This window comes from Thunnus maccoyii, chromosome 23, assembly GCF_910596095.1.
Source record: "Thunnus maccoyii chromosome 23, fThuMac1.1, whole genome shotgun sequence".
Lineage (NCBI taxonomy): Eukaryota > Metazoa > Chordata > Actinopteri > Scombriformes > Scombridae > Thunnus > Thunnus maccoyii.
The window spans coordinates 12766494-12783646 of record NC_056555.1 but is presented as its reverse complement, the minus strand read 5'-3'; the positions used below and the strand labels follow the sequence as shown (position 1 = coordinate 12783646).

Genomic DNA, 17153 nt, shown 5'->3' with positions numbered 1-17153 from the left:
ATGCAAATTCAGTGGTTCTAAACCAGAATGAACTCAATAAAAATGTGGATACTATGAAATATTCAAATAACTCTAAAGCTATGGACTCTGCTATTATACACAACCTTTGTGACCTTGCAGGACTGATACTGGAACATCTTTGACTGAAGTCGGTGCTGTGATTTAAAATTTTGAATGGAGAGTCTTGTTCTTGGATATTTGCCTCCCTCTTTGCCCATGCGCCTTGTGTTGTTGATATTGTATTTTGTGTGTCCTACATGTATTGTATATGCTATTGTCTTTAATAAAAATCAAAAAAAAAAAAATCTGTGTAAAACTATAAATTACAAATTGTAATTTTACTCATAAAATCTGGTTAGATTTTAGATGTAATTTTCAAAATTAAAATCACAGTTAAAGCTTTGTATTAACGATGCCACACTATAACTTTTTTACTCACAAATGCTGTTTTTCTAAAAGAAAATCCATGTTTCCTTTTTTTTAAATTACATTAGATTAGATTCAACTTTACTGTGATTGTACAAGTACAAGTGCTTAACGAGATGGAGTTGGCATCTAACCAGAGTGCAATTTAGGGATAAAGTGCTGATGTGCACAATATAAATTACTGTGAGCAGCTTACAAGATGTACAAGATGTAGATATACAGATATACACTTGTGCAGTGATGCAGTGTGTTATATAAAGTGACGTAGTGAGTAAATAGATCAGTTTGTCAGCAGAAAAACAGCAGTAGGACTGCTGGTGCGGGAGCGGAGGCTCCCAGATGATAGCAGAGTAAACAGCCAGTGGTTTAACTCTCTAATATTGCATAAAAACAAAAAGGGTATGTAAACAATTTAACTGCATTTTTTATGTTTACTGTCCTTGTCCTACATGTCATTACCTTTTACAAGATTTGAATGTACATTGTTTACATTGATTTATGATACACTTGTCATGATAGATGGAAAATGAATATATTTCTAACATACTATTACTTGTTTATTCACAAATGCTGTTTTTCTTTTTTTCTCAAAGTCTTTACATATTTAATAAACTCTCTGAAGTTGCATTAAAACAAAAATAGTATATAAACAAATTGCATGTTTGTGTTTGTCATTGCCTATATGTCATGTTAATGTCATTAACTTTTATAAGATTAGTTTGTACAGTCCATTCATACTGATTTATGATACACTTGTCACCATAAAAGGAAAATAAAAAGTATTCTGCACAATAAAAAATGTAGAAATGATGAATCTCTCAGTTGCAAAATTGAAAGAAAAAATCTTTGTACTTTCTGTTTCAGTCTCTGGACTGAAAGTTTGTTGACTAGCTGAGCTATATGATTTCTATGTATAGAATTCAAAAAGTCTTTGGTGTGACCACAGACTGAGTGTCTTAAAAGCTCAATGCAAATGTGGGCGAATAAAATCTCAGAATTACTATATGAATATTTAATCTTTAATTTAGAATAATACATTTATTTTTTGCATATTTTTGTGGTGGCAGATCAGTTTGAAACATTGCAAGGGAGGGCTTAAAATATTTTCTCAGTGTATGCTCATTTGGAAATATATTTTTATGTTTTCTTTAATTAAATTGTTAAATTTTCTGTGTCCTGTTGTGGTTGCAAGGTCTTGAACACTACACAAGATCAGACTTATGCAGTTCTTCCTGCAGGCACAGTAACAACTCTATTTTCTTTTCTTTTTTCACATTTTGTGACGCAGGACTTCAGCTGCGTTGGTGGTTTGTTCAAATCCAATAAAAGAATATCAGCTCTTCTTCACATTACCTCTGAGATGCAAGTCAACATGTAGGGTGCATTTACTTATAATTTCATATCAATTATTAATATTGTACTTACACTGACAGCTGACATTTATTACTGGTCCACTGGTCTGCCCTGTCTTGGATGCATATCCTATTTCTACTGCATTAACAATAAGGATTTAATTCCTTTAAAACCACTGGTTGTTTGCAAGCAACATGCCATAATTAAACTGTATTTGACTACATCTTAAAGCTCAGCTAACTCTAATATAATCTGCCCTCAAGAAAATAAATCCTAAAATGCACCACTGACCTTTTTAAGAGACCGACTTTTTCATCCAGTTAAGGTGCCATGGTGGTTATCTAGACATTATAATTTGAACAATCACTATATGACGTTTTGCAGGCAAACACCAGCCACAAATCTACTTTTATTCTTCAAGTTTAATATGTTCGGCATGATTCTGAATTATGTTATACTGCTGCCAATCCATTAGATTTCCGAGACTTTGCAGGAGAGATTTTAACAGGCCCTCAAATCTAGTGCAGTAAATCTATAAGCATACCGTCAAAGCCATATAATTGTTCCATCGTAGCAGCACAGACTCATAAACTCTTGACAAACAAGTAAATATTTAACAGTTTATTATACATACAGAATTGCGGCAATAAGACAAACTCATTTTGCAGTTTTCTAACTTTGAACTATCTGTCCTTTGGTGGATCCTTCTTTCTGCGTCTCATGTGATACCTGTAAATAGTGAAGAAGAGGATCATTAATTTTGACCAGTAAATACAGACAGATTGTTGATGAGCTAAAATACTCTTGCCAAACAAATAAAGAAGCCACTGACATGTGTCCTTATCAAAGTCCAAGCAGGCCAGCGGTGGTCATTTAGATCACACTAAGGCAAATAAATCTAAAAATTACATTTACATGTGAAAGGTAGAGTAAAAGGGATGCTGAATTCTCATTTATGACCACCAACATATCACCCTAAACCCTCCACTTCGCTATCAGGCAACTCAGGCGCAGGAGCAATTCATTTCTAATAAGAGATTACTGGTGTCATCATAGGGGAAAAACTCTTGATATGAATCTCAGCCATTCAGCTAACTTTTATTAATGACGTGTATTTTTTGTGTACTTACTGTCCAACTGGATACCAGCGGTGTTTGGTGGTGAAGAACATCTTGCTCAGCTCCTCTATAGTTGGCCCCTGTTTGCCCTTCAGCACCTCCTTGCTGAGGTGGGCCTTTAAAACCTGGTCGTGGGTCTCAACCGGGGAGGTCACAGGGTCAGGACGTTCTATAGGCTGCAAACATTTACTGTCAGGAGCAAAATACCCTCTGATACATTTTTGCATTTTAAAATTATGTTGTTTTCTAGCAGTTGAAGTCTAATTTGTTTGAAGTTCTTCAAGGCCTCAGCCTGAGAGTCTAGACCTGCTAATATTTCTTAAAATTAAGGGCTAAAAAGGCTTTAAATTTTCACATTTCTACATTAACAAGCTTTCATACAGTACAGATCTTTAAAAGATAAAAAGAATGGAAAAACTAAAGTAATCTGTGAGATATATAGATATAGACTCTTCATCAGACACCTGGCACACTGACAGTTGAGACCAGAGAGCACTCTCCTACCTGGGTGAGCTCATAGGGAATGTCGACAGTGGGATGGTAGCACACTATGGTTTTCCCATCTGAAGTCACACCGATTTCCACGTTACTAAACACAAGAGATTGGAGGGTTATTTTCCTGCTCACAGTTATATATCAATGGACTACTTCAAACCTGCAAATTCAATGAAAATCTGTATGCAGTCAACCTGCTAGCGTACCAGTTAGGGCCATCAAGCGAAGGAGCGCTGATGTTGGACTTCTGTCGGAGTGGCACTAAACATGCTACAACAGAAAAAAAAACAGGTGAGACAAACAAATATCTTAAAAAGGTAACATAATTAATAAGACAAATTAACAAATTTCAGCTTAAAAGCATAAGCATAAATCCACTGCACAAATTATGTTATTTTTAAGTTATTGGGAACTTCAGTCTGGATTTGAGGTAAAAGTCCAAGGAGGAAAACTGAGGGCTATTATCTATAACCAGGACCTCTTGTCTGCCATTGGAGCAGCAACGATAAGTCAATTAGTTGACTGATAGAAAATTAATCAGCAACTTTTTTGATAATCAAATAATTGTTCTAATCATTTTTGAAGGAAAAATGAAAACATTTGTGTGGATTTGAGAACTTTTATGTGTCAAACATGATTGTAAACTGAATATCTTTGGGGTTTGGACTGTTGATCAGAGAAAACAAGACAACTGAAGACAGCAACTTGCACTCTATGACATCACAATGAGCATTTTTCACTGTTTCCTAGCGTTTTATAGGCAGAATGATTAATTGTTAATTGTTAGTTGCAGCCCTACTTATGGCAAACACAGATTTAAGTCCTTGATGACATGCTTTGAAGATGTGTGAGAAGCTTCTCTGATTTTAAAATAACTAGAAAAGTAATCTATCACCAGTCTATATGAACAGTTCTGCCATACAAACAGCCCATAGTTTCTGTAAGCGTCACACAGGCAGTTTGCGTTGGCATTAGACTCTGGATGTGAGGCATATTGTGCCACAAGTCTTTCAATTTTTGTTCTCAACTGCTCTACACTAGAGCTGGGCTGACTGTGATAAGTATGGTATGGTTTGCTGGTCTTATCTGCTGCAGCTTCAGTGCGGGAGGCAGGCTAATGTGTGTGAATGCAAACTCCTGCCCCTCCCCTACCAGGTGCTTGAGAGTGCATCAGCTGTGACATGAGCTTTACCAGGCACATGTGTCGCCCCACAGTGGAATCTGAGGAGCCCGAGACAGAAACGCATTCTAGGTGGCAACTTGTCCAATGCATTGCTCCCTTTAGCGGCTTGTGAACTGTCTCCAGTGCGAAATTAAAAAACAACATGATAAAAGCTCAGGTTCTCACAGTCTCTCTTTGTTCAGTCTCAGACAAGCTTCTTGATATGTGTGCAACAGGTCTCCATTGATTATCATCCTGCAGCTGAGCAAGCCCAAAGGAAGATGAATTGGCTGAATCTTTAGTTTAAACACCAGTAAGGCCTCCAAATCAGCTTTCATCCTCAGGAAAGATTGCTAATTGATTGGAGGCGGCATGTTCCAGATGACCTAAATTATTTCTGGCCATCAAATATCACCCTAGAGTTGGGAAGGTTACACTAATGTGTCAGCCCTGCTTCCTGTAGCCTGGACAGCACTGCTTTGAGTGTCTGATCATGTTGGAACTTATCCACACTGCCTACAAGTTTGGCATTAGAGTTACAACAACTAGTCGATTAATTGGTTAGTTGTCAACTATTAAATGAATCGCAAACTATTTTGATAATCAATTAATGGCTTGGAGTCATTTTATAAAGACAAAACATGTCCAAATTCTCTGGTTCCAGCGTCTTAAATGTGAATATTTCCTGGTTTCTTTAGTCTTCTATGACAGTAAACTGAATATCTTTGGGTTGTGGACAAAATACATTTGAGGACGTGGATCTTAGGCTTTGGGAAACAGTGATGGACATGTTTCACCATTTTCTGACATTTTATGGAAGAAATAACTAATCGATTAATCGAGAAAAGTATCGACAGATGAATCGATAATGAACATAATATTTGGTTAGTAATTTTCTATTTGTTTCAACCTTGTGTGGCATGACAATTCACTTCTTAAGTCCCTTTCAAGACAGTGACTCTTGTTGAGGATATGTTGAAGCAATAGCATGTAAGCTTTTACTAGCAGTGGTACTAAGCACTCGGCTGAGATAAAGACTCTTCTGCAGATGGCAAAATATGTACCCCATCTCCTGCTTTCTCTCCAGTTCCTCTCTCACCTCTTACCTCAGGGGGACGGTCCGTGTTCACCTTATATGTCTAATTTAACGTCAAGGTTAGCCGCTGTTAGCCTTACTCCCACCGTCGTTGCGTTAAAACGGTTATTAAGAGCAAACCGACACATACTAACGTGTCCTTTCACAAATATCTTGTTAACTAGGTATTAATAGAACTTACTTTGTACATGTCGCAGTTTGAGGCCACAAGAAACTCGCGCTAGGAGACTGTGTAGCTTGCACAAATGACCCGACGCCATGCTCCGTTATTTTCCTGTGTGCGTCACCATAACTGTTCCGTCTCTGCACGCTGACTCACTCACGTTTAGTTCCACCTTACCAGCCTCAACTTGAACCACTATTACATTATTTTATAACAACTGCTGAACAAATTATCAGCAGTTGAAAGTAACAAAGTATATTTACTCAAGTACCTGTACAATTATGAGGTACTTTTACTTTACTTTACTTCTGGTACTTTGTAGTTCCACTCCACTGCAATTCATAGGGAAATATGTTTACTCTATACTCCACTTTATTAATGTGATCCATTTAGTTACTTTTCAGATTAACATTTCACATGAAATAAGTTAAAGATCCCCTCCAGACATTTTTAAGATGTATATATAAAATACTATTTTGATAGTAATGTGTGTCTGATATGGTTTTTCCCAAAAAAAAATCAATTGACATGTTAAAATCCTTAAAATTACCTTCATTAAAAATTCCAGTAACTATGAATATGCAAATATTTTTTCATTTCAAAAGTTTAACTGCTGAACACAAGATGTCTCCTACTTCACTGTACAGTCCATTCTCAGTGTTTGTCCACTGGAGGCTTCAGGTTTCCACATCACACTTGTGTAAGTTGAATACTGAACCACGATTGGCTTCCAAACTATTTGTGATGTCACAAATCCTGCTCCTAGGCCTACTGCTTAAAATTGGATTTTCAGTGAGCACAGAGAAACTTTCCACTTTCAGCAGATGAATGTGAAAACAACCTTCTAGTGTCAAACTCTGCACATACATCATTCTGCACAGTGAAGCTCAAATATCCAACTGTAGGAACAAGAAGAACTGTACTCCAGTATAGTTATTCCAATATTTCACAAAAATGCAAAGATGAGAGTAAAGTTCTGGAAAATGAATCCAAATTTATGTATCAGAACTTTGTTTTTTCTTCTTCTTACAAAAATATTATAGTCCCTCAGATTTATCTTGTGACTCTTGTAAAGTCCTGAAGATAAAATAACAATAAATGTTGCTTATGCACTGATTCATCAATATTAATAATATACTTTATTAAATGTATTTCATATAGTCACAACCTGATTTTCTGAAAAACAAGTACCTTTAATTTTAACACTTTAAGTAAAATTAGCTGGTAATACTTTTGTACTTTTACTTAAGTATGATTTTAAATGCAGGACTTTTACTTGCAATGGAGTACTTTTACATTGTGGTATTTCTACTTTTACTTAAATAAAGGATCTGAGTACTTCTTCAACCAATGCAAATTATATACTTTGATTTAAAATTGATTTAATCAAAACACATTTTAGAGTTTTTACCATTCTTATTTTTGCAGGGCTCGATGTACATGTATCCTAAGTGGATAATGATATCCACTCTTACTAAATGTAACATGTTTTTTAAAACTCTGGCCAAAAGTCAGTCTTCTTAATAGTCTATATAGCTACAAATGGCAGTACTTGAAAAGCATATTTTTCCATATCCGCTTCCCTTCTGACAAAATACAGTGATATTCAACCTATAAACTTGATAAAATTATTAGACATTACTTAATATATATTTAATACATAAGCCATCTACTGCATTCATTCAGTCACTGTTACTTGATGATTATGCATAAAGCGAGAGTTCAAACAAGGTTTAGGTTGTCACAATTTTTATGAATGTGACAATAAAAATTTGCAGATTGCAAAAAATTGTTGGGCTGCTGAAATGAAATCGAAGTGGGCTGGAGTATCTGCAGTGAGCTTCAAGTTCATCAATCTGACGTCATGTTTGATCAATCTCAGACGTATCATGTCTCTTCTGATGATGCAGAGTTTCAGAATTAGAAGACAAACATAAAGGTTTACACCTTCTATAAACTGTATTTATTTATTGGATATACAGCATCTTAAAAACACTGTTTGTCCAGAGACTTCTTAATATTTCATTTTACTGTTCATACCAGGGTACCAGGTATACAATATGACCTATATGTTTCTCATGTGAAAATAGTCTTAGTAGCACACTACATTTGGAAATGTACAAAGAAATGCAATCTGAGAGGGATGTTGATTATTCAAACACTGCTTTCACCTAAAAACAATTCCTATAATATTCACTGATATGAACATAAGAAATGTTTTTCTTAACTTCTTTACTTTTACTTTACCGCTGTTGGTATTTGTGGTCAGAAAAAGTCTGAACAAACTTCAAAGTCTTTCAGGTGCTTTAGGTCCACTTTGCACTTTGGCCACTCTTTCAAGTCTTTCAGGAGTGCAGCTTTATTTACTGCACGCCTGCTCAGTTTATTCATGTTCACAGGCTGCTGTTGCATCCAGAACGTCACTAGGAGACTTCCATCTCGGTTGTGGCTGCAGTGCTGGATGCCTGTGATCCTGTGTTCACCACCAAGCGCTCTCGACTGCCGAACACCTCAGCCACTAGAGGAAAACAATCACAGCATTATTAAATTAATAATTAATATTATGAGTAAAGGTTAAGCATTGTATATTGCCTGATAGATGTACAGGAAATAGATTTGACAGCTTACAATCAACAAGTGAAAGAAAGAAATGTTTAAACTTTTCATCTGATTTCAATGTCCAGCATAAAGTAAGTATGTGATGTTAAGTAGGAAAGAAATAAGAAATACAGATAATTTAGTATCAGCCGTACCTGCTGCAACATCACTTATATCCCAAACCCGCAAGCCGTCCTTCTGTCCTCCAAAGGCGTAAGTGAAGGGCTGATCAGGACAACATGCAGCGCAGAACAGCACACCCTGTTCACAGGTGAGGAAGCACATTGTTACAACATCTTTAACAACCACAAATGTCAGCTATCCCCCTGCTACGTGCAAGATTTACACTTATATTAAAATACAAAGTTACAATAGTCCACACTCCTTCAGTGACAGTTGTGAAAGAATGTGGAATCTACATACTGTAAATGCATGTTCTTACCATTTTCATGTCCCTTGAATGCACCAGATTTGGTTTGTTCCCCATAATGTCCCAGATCTTTACATGTTTGTCAGCTGATGAAGTGACCAGGCATCCTTTAATCTGGCTGCTAAGATCCAAACCTGCAGAAATATAAGATTAGATGTCATTTTTTGTAGTACTGTTAATAATTGTACCTTTCGTTCCACCATAAAGTAAACCTATAGCACATAAAAACATTCATGGCACAAGCGTAGGCATATACACAGACACACACTCACACACTTCTGCTTACCTGACACTTCTTGATCATGTGCCCTCAGTGTGAACACGGGTTTATCAGAGCGTGCGTCCAGACAGTAGACGAAACCATCCTCTGTGCTGGCCTGAAACACAACCACACACTTAAGTTAATGACAGAGGTTGTGAAACAAACAGCATACACACCAGCTATATTTATAACTCCTATTTACACTTTAACAGTTATAGAAATGTGAGCAACAGGAGGTATGAATAACTCCTTTTCTAACCAGCACTGATGGAAAGAAAAGCTCATTTACTACTGACCAAACTTAGTGTCACTCTGAGAGGAATATGCTTGTTTACATGTCTGAACCACACTTACTTAAGGTTCTTCGCAGATTAATTAGTATCACAGATTTGAGTGATGCTGCTAATTTACTGACCTTGTCACTAATTTGGGTTTGGGAAGAAGCCAAAAAACAGCAGGTCCTATTTGCCAAATTACAACATCCACATGTTGTTTGATTCTCTTGTTAAGAAATACTTTTGTCCCAGTATAATCTCAACAAAATTAAAACTGGAGATGAGATTTTATAATATTCTTGATTTTTTTTTGTATTCTTATCGAGTCTGACAGTAAAATGGCTTGTGCTCCTACCAGGAAGTTGCAGGGTGAAAAGTGATTCCAGGCCAGGCGCTCCACTTGACCACTAAACCTCCAGGTCCGGTAACTGTTATCTGGACTACGGCAATCATAGAGGACAGCTGTCCTGCAAAGGAGAAAATATTAGTCTCAAACTCGCTGTGAATGAAAAACAAAATTTACTGTTTAATTCTAGATGACACTTACTTGTCATATGATCCTGATATCAGAGTCTGTGCCTCAAAGGGGTGAAAAGCCAACGTCTGAACCTGGAAGATGAAAGATTTCCAGAAGTTGAAGCTGCAAATTCTGTGGCTTTGATACTAAATAGACACTACAATATTCAGCATTGTGTTTCTTATTGAATACCTTATCAGTGTGTCGGCGCAGAGTTGTGGCTGGTTTGCCTTGAGACAGATCCCACAAGATCACAGTGTCATCTGCTGATCCACTGGCCAACACATTCCTAAGCAAGAGAAGATTTGCCTCAATTTTTGTGCATAACTGTGCTTAATAAAATACATCAGTGAATGCTCCCGGGCCTCTGATACTCACCTGACCAGTTTGTTCCAGGATAAATCCAACACTGCATCCGTGTGTCCCTCGACAGGCTCTGCTGCTGCGGCCCCCTGGGATCACCAAAAACAGGCAGCAATGTGTTGATAACATGACAAGAGCAGGAAATAATGCAGGAGAGAGGAACAAGGCTGTCTACTAATACTGGTGTTGAAAATGTAGAAAAATAAGTCCTGAACATCAGAACCAGAAGAGTGCACTCAGTGGAGTTCAGATCTTGGCCAGGTGTGTCTGGGGACATGTATAGTCTCAGTTTTCTTTGAGATGCATAGAATAGTGTAATGGTATTGTAACCGAGCATCCTCCTTGGTTCACCTAACTGTATAAACTTAATAAAGTGACAATAAACAGGATGATAAGTCCAAACTTCTCCATTTAAATAGTTATTTATTTAGAACATTTATCATAACACACCACACAAAATAAAACCCCTCCCTTACCTCCCTCTCCCCTCCCAAACTAAGAAGAACTGAATCTCACTCAATAGTCCCTCCCAGCTCCCTTACAGTCAAGATGGCAGCAAAGCTAACAAGAACAGGGATTTATTCATCCCGTTTAGTGCCTAACGTTAGTGGATCATAAAATATCGGGTATGGAATGAATCTGAAGATGCTCCGGTTCAAGATGAGACCAATTTTTTCTATGGATGATGTTTTTGAGCCATGACAAAGGCCAAAATGTGGCCTGAAACAGGCTTGTTTTTCACCTAGCTGATTGCCAGAAATGCCTTTTGCTGCAGTTATTCATCACTTGCTGCTCCTACCGGCCAGTTAAGAGGAGGGAAGAGTCTTGAGAATACAGTCATAAAGATGCACAAAAAATAGTAAACTGATGCGTAGTACGTGAGATTAGTTGCAGAACGATACACACACAGAGGAAAACATGCACAAAATAATTCTTGTTAAAAATGTTGAATACTCAATTAAGACTTGATTAACAAAAATACTACAGAGTTAATAGCTGACTTGCAGTTTAGAAAGTAACTAAACTTTAACTTTAACTACTTTAACTATTTCTAAAGATAAAGACTTGTACCTTCTTGCTCTTCTTTTTCTTCTTAGAGGCCTTTTTGCTCCCTAGGGAGAAGACTGGCTCTAAACAGTCTACCACATCCAGGTCCCACACGTCGATCTGTGGAGTCATGTTGCCCACAGCGGCGTAGTTAGCTGCAGCCAGGGGAGAGAGAGAAGATTCAAGTCAATAGACAGAAATAAGTCTATTTTTAGGTTTGGGTTTAGCTTAAGATTAAATATAATGCTCAGAAGTACTGTTGTTAACAATTTATTATTATCAAAGAATAGAAGTTATCACACCTTGAGGTTTAGAAAGAAACGGATTATTCTCTTACCTGATCCTTCTCCAGGGTTTGGGTCAAAGTTTAGCCACTCTATACAGAGCGGGTAAGCTGGCAGCAGAATATCATGATGAACATACAAAGAGTCCTCCTCTGAGTTATGGACTGTAAAAGAAATAAATATTTTAGGATTCTCCAACATAATAAATAATGGAAAGATTATTTGTTTGAAAATAATGTTTGTATTAAAAAATATACATTTTTAAACCCTGATACACAAATCATCATATTAAATGAATTTAAGTAATATTATAGATAAAAACAAAAGTATCCAAGCAACAGAAGATATTTTCCTGTGTCTTCAGAATATTCTCCGCCACGTCATTATGTTACATATGAAGATATTTACTGTAGATCTCCAAATTGCAGCAGTCCTTCTCTGCTCTGCCTGTGAGGATGAGATTGTCGTTGGGCTTGATTTGGAAGTCTTCTCGCTCATACTGGTCCTAGAAAGATGGGAGGTGAATGATTTTGGCTTTGACAAGATAAAATGAGTGTTGAAATTGGCTTTAAAATTCACAGCAAGCACTCCGGATTTGACTTATTTTTGTAAAAATTTCCCCTGTGTTCAGACGTCATAGAAGAGGGGTTTTTCTTGAGTGTACAGGCGCCTTAAATCTGTATTATCATTATCATTATCAAGAGCACTCACTGTATCTTTGAGAGTGATGTAAGGATCCTCCTCATTGGAGCTGAACACTGTGAGTCCAGCCAGACTGTCCCCGAGATTGGCAGTCACTGGATTAGAGCGAGACGAACAAGGTCAGTCTGAACACAACTAACGAACTAAAACACAACAAACTGGAAATAATTTGTTTCTACACTCGCTCACCATTGTCCTCTTCATCATATTTATCCAGGCCGTACTCTGCTAGTTCGTCTTCTTCCTCCTTCCTTTCTTCGCTCTCATCCTCTGGAGCTCCAGCAACGTCCGGTGTAATGTCGTTAGTATCCGCAGCTATACCCTCATCATCCTCTTCCTCATCCTCAGCTACTTGTTCTCTGATTTAACAGAGAATATTTAAATGAAATTGATGAAACAGACGCAAACACTGCTGTAAAATGTGTATTTTGTTCCAGCAACATACCCCAGCTCCTGCTTTGCTTCAGTAATGATACGTTGTAGCTCCTCTTGGCTCAACTCAACCTGAAGTGGAATTATAAAGTTGATAGAGAGAAACATTGTGTATTTGTCAGTTGAAGAAAATCTGGAAAGACTTGGAAAACAACGTCTTGACATCCCTGTGGGCAAATTCTTTATTCATTAGATGTGATGCCTCAAGAAAAAGCCGACTTTATGAGTGTTTCTGACAGATTTTGACATGTATCTCACCAAACCCGGAAAACAGAAAAGCTTTAAAATGCATAGAACATTTATCTGAATATGGAAATGTAACTTAGTGACATTTCTTTATAGACCAGATTCAAACTTGGCTGTTTTAAAACACACCTCAGGCCTCTCTTTTGTTTGTTTGTTTTCTTTTATCTCCACTGATTATCCTATCTGCTTGCTTTTTTTTTTTTTTTTTTTACATATTACCTTTGAACGTAAAGTATTTTCTTTTTTTATTCAGGATACGAGAATGAATTGTGTCAGGATTTATATTATCTGTTTCCTAATTTTTGTTGTTTTTGTAATGTTTTGTAATGATTATTTGTATTATATGTTTGCAATAAAAAAAAAAAATCTGTCAGTCACCGTTTTCAGTATTTTCGCACAGTAAAAAAATAAATATCTAATAATAAACTGTGGGTGAATTGAGAGATTTGAATTTCAGTAGGGCTGAAACAATTAATGGACTCATTGATTAGTCAATGTCAGAAAATTAATTGGCAACTATTTAGATAATCAATGCCAAATTTGACTATTTGATGCTTTTGGTAGTCAAATATGAAAATAAACTGAATATTTTTTGGGTTTCGTACTTTTAGTTGAATAAAACAATACTTTTTAAAATGTTAATTAGTTTTTGGGGAAAATTGTGATGCCATCGTTCACTTTTTCTCTGACTTCTTATAGGTTAGACTAGCAGGTGAATCAGTTAAGTGGGAAAATAATTGGTAACAAAAATAAGCAATAGTTGCAGCCCTAAATTTTAGTCTTACTTAAGTTTTTTTGTTTGTTTGTTTGTTTGTTTTACAAATCAAGCTTGTGCACTTGTAGATTCAAAGACTTTTCTACAGGTTTGTTATATTTCCTAAACATTCAAATTCAAAATTCAATAACATATAAACAAGTATAATGCTGCCTGGGAATTAAATTATAACTTAACACCAATAAACACTCGGTAAAAGGGAGCTCTTTACATTCAATAAAAATAAAATAATACTGTTAACAATATAACATCACAGTCTGATTTGTTGACACATTAGCAGCTGGTCGGCTAACGTTATGTTGCTAACAGTTTGCTAAGCACGTTACTTACTTTGTCCGGGGTTTCCTTGGCAACGCCTCGCTTCACCCATGCGACACAAGTAATCTGGGAGCTCATTCTGTAGAAACAGCAGGTTTAAAGATCAAATATTCTTATAATTATTGTTATTATATTTGACTGGCTCGACTCAGGCGTGGACAGAGCTGGCATACATGTGAGTAAAAAATTTGTCGCATCTAGATTACGTCATAGAAGCGTTAAAAGCATGGTTAAAAGGAGCTGCCTGATCAAAAGTGTAGCAGAGATATGACACCAAAACAGTGCTGAAAGAAGTATTTAGATCCTTTACTTAAGTAAAACTACTAATACAGCAATGTAAAAAGACTCCAGTAGAAGTCCTACATGAAAAAAGTAAATAAGTATTATGAGCTTGATGTAGTTAAAGTATTGCAGTAAAAGTAGTGCTTTAGTCCCTCTGACTGATATATTATTATATATGACATCATTAGATTATTAATACTGAAGCATCAGTGTGTAAGCAGCATGTTACTGTTGTAGCTGCTGGAGGTGGAGCTAGTTTGAACTACTTTATATACAGTTAGCTGGTTTAGTCCAGTAGTTCCCAACCTAGGAGTCAGGCCCCTCCAAAGGGTCACCAGATAAATTTGAGGGGTCATGAGATGATTTATGGGGAGAGAAAAGAAAAGAAAAGAAGAAAAAAGAGAACATATATTATTATTATATTATACTATATTATTGTAGTATATTATATTGTTTGTTTTTATCACTAATAAATACAAGTAAGAACATTTTAATGTTGTAGTTCATCAATGTGGAGCCAATTTTAGATACTTTGAGTAGATTAATAGTAATAGTACTGCATCATATGAGTATCATATTTTTTATAATAATTATACATTTTATTTATATAGCACCTTTCACAGAAAGTACGTAACAGATTTTAAAAAACACGAAAACAGTAACTAAAATATATTATTTTATGTAAAATCTTAATTTAAAAAAGTAACTAATAACTATAAGTGGAAAATAAATGTAGTGGAGTAGAGAGCACAATATTTTCCTCTGAAATGTAGTGGAGTAGAAGTACAAAGTGGCATAAAATGGAAACTCAAGTATCTTAAATTTGTACTTCAGTACAGTACTTGAGTAAATGTACTTAGTTACATTCCACCACTGGCAGGACAAACTATGATCCGATGGAATTAGTTTTAGGCATATAATAGGATAATGATCCTTGTCAGTGCCCAATGGTGAGAGAGGAGTTGTCCGGACTGATACCAGGTGGATATACAGCAGTGTAGCAGGAAGATGACAATGCTCTCTATGTCAATATGAGGCTATCAGACGAACTGCAGGGGGTCCAGCGATGGCTGAATTAGTGGTCAGAGCTGTTTCAGAACCCTCCTCTCCAGTGATTTCATGACATGAGAGGTCAGCAAAACAGTTTAATCATTTGGTGTGTTTGGATGTTTCTTCCAAGAACACACTGTGTCAAGTTTTCCTAGAAGACAGAGAGGTGCAGTTAGCAATGGTGGAAGAGATGAGGAATTTGAAGGGCAGGCAGCAACCTCCTTTGTTGAACTTACTGAAGAACTGGTTTATCTTGTTGGTTCTATTTTGGTCTCTTTTGTCATCTAGTTGTTGTTGTCAACTGTACAGCATGTGATTGTTCTCATACTGTACTATTCAAACCTCTCTTGTGTTGTTCTGTTGAAGTTTTTCTACAGCTTACTCGCCCTTGTTGTTTCTGTATGTGATTCACTTCCTCCCTGTCACCACAGGAAAGAAAAAACAGACAAATCTGTTTTCAGTTTTTAGACTTTTTTCTATTTTTTTGTTTTTGGTGAAATATTAGATCATTTAAACAATTGTTGAAATGAAACCATGTGAGAAGATTAGAGGGAAAAATCACTATTTGGTGGCGCTGTTAACAACACATAGACATCTGAAATGTGACCCCGACTGCATGCTGCTTTTTGTAAGATGTCAAAAGCCAAAAAGGTTGGAAACCACTGGTTTCATCTTTAACAATGTGTTGTATTTTAAAAGCTTGTTATATGATCCATTGTGTCAAATATCTTCATCTGAAAAGTAACTTAAGCTGTCAGATAAATGTAGTGGAGTAGAAAGTGCAATATTTTCCTCTCAAATGTAGTGGAGTGGAAGTATAAAGTAGCATCAAATGGAAATACTCAAGTAAAGTACAAGTACCTCGAAATTGTACAGTGCCTGAGTAAATGTACTTAGTTACATTGCACCACTGGTTTGTGGGAACATTGTTGTCCACACAAAAGTTAATGCACTCTGTTATGCAGTCTGTGAGTGCATCTGTGTCCCCCCCTTGTGGACTACAGAGAACATCATCATAAGGTGAAAGAGATGTTTTAAATTTTTTGTTTTTCAATAGCGCCTCAAGAAACATAATTCTTATAAGTTGCTGCACATTTTCCAGAACCAACTCCATATCTTATTAAATTTCTGATCTTAATTTCATCACTAGTTCATGAGGTGAGAGTCAGTATGATGTAGGTGCTGCAAAACATACAAGATCGGCTTCTGTGACAGGCCATGAATGGTCTGATCTCTTCTTCTATACATTTACAGAAGTTCACAAGAGCCTTTCTCCTCCGTGTGCTTGAAGGTCTCGTCTGGTTTCAAACGTCAGCTTGAGGTTGGTCTTGTGGAGGATGTTACAACCCTCTCTGCCCAGTCTGCCTGTGGCTTCAATTTGTGTAGCTGGTCTCTGTTGTTTCTGCAGGTACTGGAGGTGGGTGTGGCAGCATCATCAGGACCACTGGCAACACCTGGGGCTCTGGGTGCCAGTGCCTCTTCAAAAACCCTTTGGAGTGCAGTTGCTGATGTGCTCTCCTCCCTGAGACACCTTTTGGCTTTTGGGCTGACATTTGACTTGTTTTTTTGCACCATACAACACTACATCCATACACTGTTCCACTCATGCACTCACCTACACTACTGATCTCACTGACTACACATCCCATTGTTAGGTTAGGTTTTTCTCTTAGGTTACTTTCTTTTTTTAGATGAATTGGTTATTAATTGGCTTTGTTGTGTGCGTCTCCCTTCTTTGTCATGACTGTGCGGTCCAGCT

At 36.7% G+C, this 17153-nt stretch overlaps 2 protein-coding genes across 2 annotated transcripts; both read right to left on the bottom strand.

Moving 5' to 3' along the window:
• Positions 1–2385: 2385 nt before the first annotated feature.
• mrpl42 (mitochondrial ribosomal protein L42) lies at positions 2386–5967 on the bottom strand. The gene is made up of 5 exons (XM_042403003.1): positions 5832–5967; positions 3599–3662; positions 3402–3486; positions 2910–3073; positions 2386–2508 (listed from the first exon to the last, which is right to left on the bottom strand). The coding sequence occupies exons 1-5, from the start codon at positions 5908–5910 to the stop codon at positions 2463–2465; spliced, it is 438 nt and encodes a 145-aa protein (XP_042258937.1). The 5' UTR covers positions 5911–5967; the 3' UTR covers positions 2386–2462.
• Positions 5968–7852: 1885 nt separating this feature from the next.
• On the bottom strand, positions 7853–14269 carry pwp1 (PWP1 homolog, endonuclein). Its single transcript, XM_042402983.1, has 15 exons — positions 14075–14269; positions 12737–12795; positions 12481–12650; positions 12301–12386; positions 11998–12094; positions 11643–11753; positions 11330–11460; positions 10274–10347; positions 10088–10184; positions 9926–9987; positions 9734–9845; positions 9128–9218; positions 8854–8975; positions 8567–8672; positions 7853–8331 (listed from the first exon to the last, which is right to left on the bottom strand). Exons 1-15 carry the CDS (start codon positions 14138–14140, stop codon positions 8237–8239), a joined length of 1479 nt encoding a protein of 492 aa, XP_042258917.1. The 5' UTR covers positions 14141–14269; the 3' UTR covers positions 7853–8236.
• Positions 14270–17153: the final 2884 nt, after the last annotated feature.